Genomic DNA, 6,415 nt, shown 5'->3' on the forward strand with positions numbered 1-6,415 from the left:
TAAGAAAAATAAACAATAAATCTGTTGATTTTATCTATAAATTATTTTAAATATTCGTGTTGTTAAATAAGGTATGAAATTATTTATCAAAGATTTATATTTTATATTATTAAATATATAAAATAATTATAAAGAAAAAATATTTTTTTGTATGACCCTTTTTTATCCCATTTTTTTTTATAAGTATTCTTAAGTGCTACATCTTAGCACCTTTTTTAACACATACATACTTAAAATAATGGACGTTGTATGTGTTGCTTTTAAAATTTTTATATATTCACATAAGTGAATATCTATAATAGTATCGTAGTTTAACGTCAGTGCCGCTTACTTTTATGATTGATTTACTTTGTGGAAATTTACTTGATAATTAATGTATAACTTAAATACACGGACCAATCTTAACAAATATTATTGTACAAAGTTAATAAACGTTAAATAATCTTCCGTATAATAGAATATGACAAATATATTGCCGAATATGTATATATATATAGTTTCAACCATAACCATGAGAAGTGAAACATGGTATTTGGTATACATTTTATGTTTAAGTGGTACATCAATCCCGGTATTATTGTTAAAAATTGATAACAATAACTGAATACAAATGTGTTTCATACCGCTTGCTGTTTTGTTTGTACTACATAAATGGACAAATTTTTAAACAAAAATCTGAAGATTATTGTTGAATAATAATTTTAATTTTTACTTGAAAAGCAAAAAAAAATTAATACAATTTTTATATGCATTATTATAATTAATAATTTTAGATTTAAATTATCATTTATAGTTATGATTAGTATTTATATTCAGTGTCTTTGTATTTAATAATATTTTTGTGAATTAAATCTAAAACAATGGTTGCAAGTAATTTACACGATAATGGTATGTATTTTGACATAATAATTATAATGATAAGAGTCGACATTTTTAATTTGCTACTAACTGTTAAATCTTAGTATTATTTTTTAGTAAAGTAAAGTTTTACTCATTATATTTTTTTCCAGATGCTAGCGACTCGGAATCTATGACTAGTTCTTCATCAGCTAATAGTAGTAATCAATCTTCTAGATCTGCTTCACCTGCTCATCAAGCTCATACTCCATCAGGTTCAGAACCTCAATCTCCTGGATCAAAATCTCATTCCAGGAGTAATTCGGGATCAGCATCCCCTGCTAAATCTCCTGAAGGCTCTCGCTCACCATCTCCTACTAGTAGAGCTTCTAGTGTAGCATCAGCAGTATCGGCTATATCAGGTCGATCAGCAACTCCTGCAGGTTCAGTAACATCTAATCAATCAGTAGTTAGTGGTAAAAGTGATTCATCCCATGCTAGTCGTTCAACTAATCGTAGTAGAGCTAGCTCTGCTAAAAGCAATAAATCTAAATCAAGTTCAACTAGCCAAAAGAGTAATACATCAAAAAAGTCACACTCATCATCTCCTGAAGTATCTAAAACTAAACAAGATTCAGATGATAGTGATGGATCCGTAATAGGTAAAAAACCACGCAGAACTGTTAAAAAAAGTTCTAGTGTTTCTGGAGAAGACTCATCTGATAAAGAAGACAAAGCAAAACAAAGTGATTCTGAAGCTTCAGAAAAATGTGAGTTTCATATATTATTTTTGACAAAATATTTTTTGATGATGTATTATTTTTATTTTGTATTAGCCCCTAAGGAAAATGACTTATTTGGTGAAGCAGATGATATCAGTTCTGACGAAGAACAACCAAAAACACCTAAACCCACCAGTGATGATGAAGATGGAGACCGTGAGAAAAGTGATAATGATGAAAAAGGTAGTGATGATGATGAAAATGAAAACGCTGAAGATGATAAAGAAAAAGAAGCAGAAGAACCTATTCCAGAAAGACGAATAGCTGTAGAAATACCTAAAATATCTGTAGATTTAGGAAGTGATTTACATTTTGTAAAATTACCTAATTTTTTATCAGTTGAAACAAGACCATACGACAAAGAAACTTATGAAGATGAAATTGACGAAGAAGAAACATTAGATGAAGAAGGACGTGCTAGGTTGATTATAATTTTTAATATAACTTTTGAAATCAATTATATTCATAACTTTGTTTATTTTTTGTTAAAGAGTTAAATTAAAAGTTGAAAATACAATTAGATGGCGTGAAATATTTGATAAGGATGGTAATTTAGTAAAAGAAAGTAATGCCAGAATAATTAAATGGTCTGATGGAAGCATGTCTTTGCATTTAGGATCAGAAATATTTGATGTTTATAAACAACCACTTGTAGTAAGTCTTATTTTAATTTTCAAAAATTACTAATAAAATTATTATATTATTTTCTCATGTCTAATTTTTGTATTACAGGGAGATCATAATCATTTATTCATTCGTCAAGGTACAGGATTACAGGGTCAAGCTGTATTTCGAACCAAACTATCATTTCGACCTCATTCAACTGAATCATTTACACATCGTAAAATTACCTTATCATTAGCTGATAGATCACAAAAATCATCTGGCATAAAAGTTCTATCACAAGTTGGAGCTGATCCAGATGCTAATAGATATGAAAAAATCAAAGTAGGCAATATTTTAAATAATTTTTTTATGATATGAAATTGTTTTATTCTATAATTATTAACTATTTTTCAGAGAGAAGAAGAGAAGTTACGTCAATCAATGCGTAAAGAAACAAAAGTTAAAAGAGCCAGAGAACGAGGCGCTACTAGTAATCTAAGTTCTTCTTACTTAGAACCAGAAAGAGAGGATGGATCAGATGATGAAAATGCCATATCTCTATCTGCCATCAAAAATAAGTTTAATAAAAAGAATACAAGTATTTCAAAAAGTAAGTTTTTTAATTTTGTTCAACTTTTAACCAATTTTACAGTGTGTGATCTGAAAAATATGTAATTTTGTAGATTTTTAACTATTCATATTGGAGGGGGGGGCTATTATAAATATCAGGTTATATCATTGGATGTATGTAATAGACAGGATAGAGTTTTTATCCAATTAATAATTGTGCATTATTTTTAAATTCATATTTTATATGGGTGTCAGATATATTTCTTCAAATGGATCATATATTATTTACCAGTTTATTTAATAGATAGTGATCTAATTAAGAAAATAACTGGTTGATAATAATTTTTGGTTTAGTATTTTGTATGTTATCGACATATTTATACCCAGCACAGGAGAAATGATGAAACCAATGACAAGTGATAAAATTAACAACACCCTTGTGTTACATTCAGTTATTAATTTAAATTGTTAATAACATTTGAAATACGTTAGTATGAAATACTAAATAAAAGTTATTAACTAGTAGTTTTCTTAGCTAGACCACTATTTATTAAATAAAAAAAATAATTAATTATATTACTATTTGAAAAAATAAAGTTAACACCATTATATCATATATAAAAAACTTCCTGATTGAAAAAATGAGAAAAGCATGTACCTAAAAAAACCAAAATAATATGTTCAATATTATTTTTATTTTTCTTTGACTAATAAGGCGGTTTATGATAAATAAATCTCCTTGTATATTACTAGTATAATAACTTCCAAAAGATATTATTGACCAGTCATTATCTAAACTACATAACTTTCTGCTTTTTATAATAGTTAAATGTGTATGTTTCCATTAAAAAATAAAAAGTGAACCTAAAAAATTCTTAAAATTCACAATTTAAGATAAAGAAATATCTAGAATAACTATCATTGTCTAATCCATTAAGAAATAATTTTTTGTTCTATTATTTTATAGTCGATAAAAGCAATATTTATTCATCTGAAGATGATAGCTCAGATATGGATACCAAGAAAAAAAGACAAACTCGGATAGTATCTGACTCTGATGAAGAAGATTAGACAATCTTTTAAACAGTGATTTTTTTAACAAATTGTTTAGTACATAAAAACTATTTGTCTCTTGTACAGAAAATTTTGTAAAAATAAATAAATTTAAACTTTTTGTATATTTTAAATTCTATTAATTATTATTTAAAATAAAAAAAAAATGTTTGTAAAAAGAAAAATGTATTGTATTATTTAGTATATAAACTAATTGTATTTATATTTTTAGTAACTATTAACATTTTTACTTACCTCAAAGTAAAAAAGATTTAAGTTTTAGATTCGATGCATAGCTGAGAAGGTATTAATTTTATTATGCTGTGTTTTTTGTATCTTTTACCATTTATTCTCAGCTCTTACTGGACCGATTTTTATGAATAATATTTTAAAAGATTACAAATTGTATCTGGTCTATGACATTACCCTCAAAAATTGAAAAAATTTACCTCGTTTCTTTCGACATTTTTTCAATTTTTTTTACATAAAACTTCCATAACTTTTTAAAAAATAGAATAATAGTAACAAAATTTTTTTATAAATACATTAAGTATTTATCTATCATTTGGTATTTATTATTTAAAAATCTGACCCTTTACTTGCCCACAGAAAGGGTTTCAAAATAGCAAACTTTTCACAAAAAATTAACTTTTGATAAAGTTCTGGAAATACTGATACTTTTTTATGTATCTTAAATTAAAACTTATGTAATATAATTTAATTTGAAAAAAAAATTGATCTCTGGATTTGTCTTCATGATGAAAATGGCTATCATATTCAAAAATTTGCTAATTATGTGATAAAATTCTTGATTTTATATTTTTAACTTTTTGAAAAATGTATGGATCATTACAACTTTTCATGATAAATACTATATATCGGACCATTTCCTTTTATACAGGGGGAGTTTAAAACTAAAAAATGCGTATAGAAGATAGAACTTTTGAAAATGTTCCGGAAATACTCACACTTTTATATACATCATAAGTTAAATTAAGCAAAATAGTTAAGTATGAAAAAAAATTTTTGAACTTTGGATATTTAAAAATGTGCTATTTTTGTGTTAAAATTGTTGATTTCATACATTTTTAATTTTATATTTCTATAATATTTTTATATAAAAATACCTTACAAAGATTTGCCATAATAATGAGTCTACCGATTTTTATAAAAGTTAATTGGATCTAACTTTAATTGAATATAAATTTTTACTTATTTTGAATATTTTGTGTTTCTTATATTAAAAGAAACGACTGAATTTTCGAACTAGTTTAAATATTTATATTATGTTTATGGTTGTCGAGTCAATCACACTTTAGAGTTTCACTTTCAGGGTACGCGGCCAAGTCAGTCCGTAAATGGCTTTTTTTTGCATTTTATTTTGAATTCTTTTTAAGGTGAAGAAAAATTCAAAATTCTATTGATTTTTATCTCATTTAGATTGAATAACTACATTTAGATTTTTTCCATCGCCTCTTTTTATGACATTATTACTATAAAAACGAGTATTTACATTTAAAAATTCATTTTTTTAATACGTTAAAAATAATTGGCACTAAATTTCATGTTTTACCTATTTTTTTGGTTCTTTAAAATTGATTTTTATGAAAGTTATAATTGAATAATGTTGAAGTTTAACCTTTTTTTAGTTAAACTTGTAAGTTTAAAGTTGAATATAATATGTAAAATTTTTTAAAGATTTCAAAAATTGTTTTTTTTAGATTGATATATGGTCAGAAATATATACAATTACTATTAACAGTAAATTTATTAAAGAAAAGCACAAAATTTTGTTAAAATAATTTATTATATTTTTGTATTTATATCATAATAATTTATTTCAATAGAAATATTATTCATTTCTATGTAACTCATGGTGTTTAAATGTATGATATAATAAAAATATTTAGAACTATATTTATTATAGTTATATCCTATAGTTTTTAACTAATTAGTAATAATATAAAAATATTAATTAGTGGTGATAGAAAAAAACTGATTGCAGATTTGAAATTAGTACAAAAAATTAAATATTAAAAGCATATTTTGATATCTGATAAAAATTCCTTGTAAAACCTTTAATTCATAATTAATATCAAATCATTTTTTGTAAAGTTTTGTATCAAGTCCTTCAATTTTATTAATTAGTATAATAATTATTTATTTATATATTATACATATAAATCATTCAACGTGTAATCAAGATATAATTAAGGATATAGTAGTTCATTTTGAAATAATCTAATAATTCCTTCTATAAATAAAACACTATCTACAGATTTGAATCGAAGCGTTTCTTATGATAGTGATTTTTATCACTGTTATATATCATCGATACTTGTACACGCTATGCTACGACCTCACTGTGCTACCGTTTTTTAGTTTTAATGTATTTTTATGAGTTCAAATTTTATTATAAAATATGTTAGTTACATAATTCTGAACGAGGCATAAGTAGTAGATTCACTGAATGAACATTATCTATTATTATTATGATTCTGTGGGAGAAGACTGTTGCATATAGTTATTTTTTTGTTAACTCCAGACCGTACTTAGATGTGCAATTG

General features: G+C 24.7%; 2 protein-coding genes across 2 annotated transcripts in view; both read left to right on the forward strand.

Moving 5' to 3' along the window:
- The window catches only part of LOC126896988 (tight junction protein ZO-1), a 158,164-nt gene that overhangs the window by 47,364 nt on the left and 104,385 nt on the right, over nucleotides 1-6,415 (forward strand). The gene's annotated exons all lie outside the window — the stretch shown is intronic.
- LOC126896991 (another transcription unit protein) lies at nucleotides 643-3,973 on the forward strand. The gene is made up of 7 exons (XM_050670307.1): nucleotides 643-888; nucleotides 1,011-1,607; nucleotides 1,674-2,040; nucleotides 2,111-2,273; nucleotides 2,352-2,567; nucleotides 2,640-2,835; nucleotides 3,763-3,973. Exons 1-7 carry the CDS (start codon nucleotides 861-863, stop codon nucleotides 3,864-3,866), a joined length of 1,671 nt encoding a protein of 556 aa, XP_050526264.1. The 5' UTR covers nucleotides 643-860; the 3' UTR covers nucleotides 3,867-3,973.

This window comes from Daktulosphaira vitifoliae, unplaced genomic scaffold, assembly GCF_025091365.1.
Source record: "Daktulosphaira vitifoliae isolate Bord-2020 unplaced genomic scaffold, ASM2509136v1 Scaffold_1, whole genome shotgun sequence".
In the NCBI taxonomy this organism is placed as follows: Eukaryota; Metazoa; Arthropoda; class Insecta; order Hemiptera; family Phylloxeridae; genus Daktulosphaira; species Daktulosphaira vitifoliae.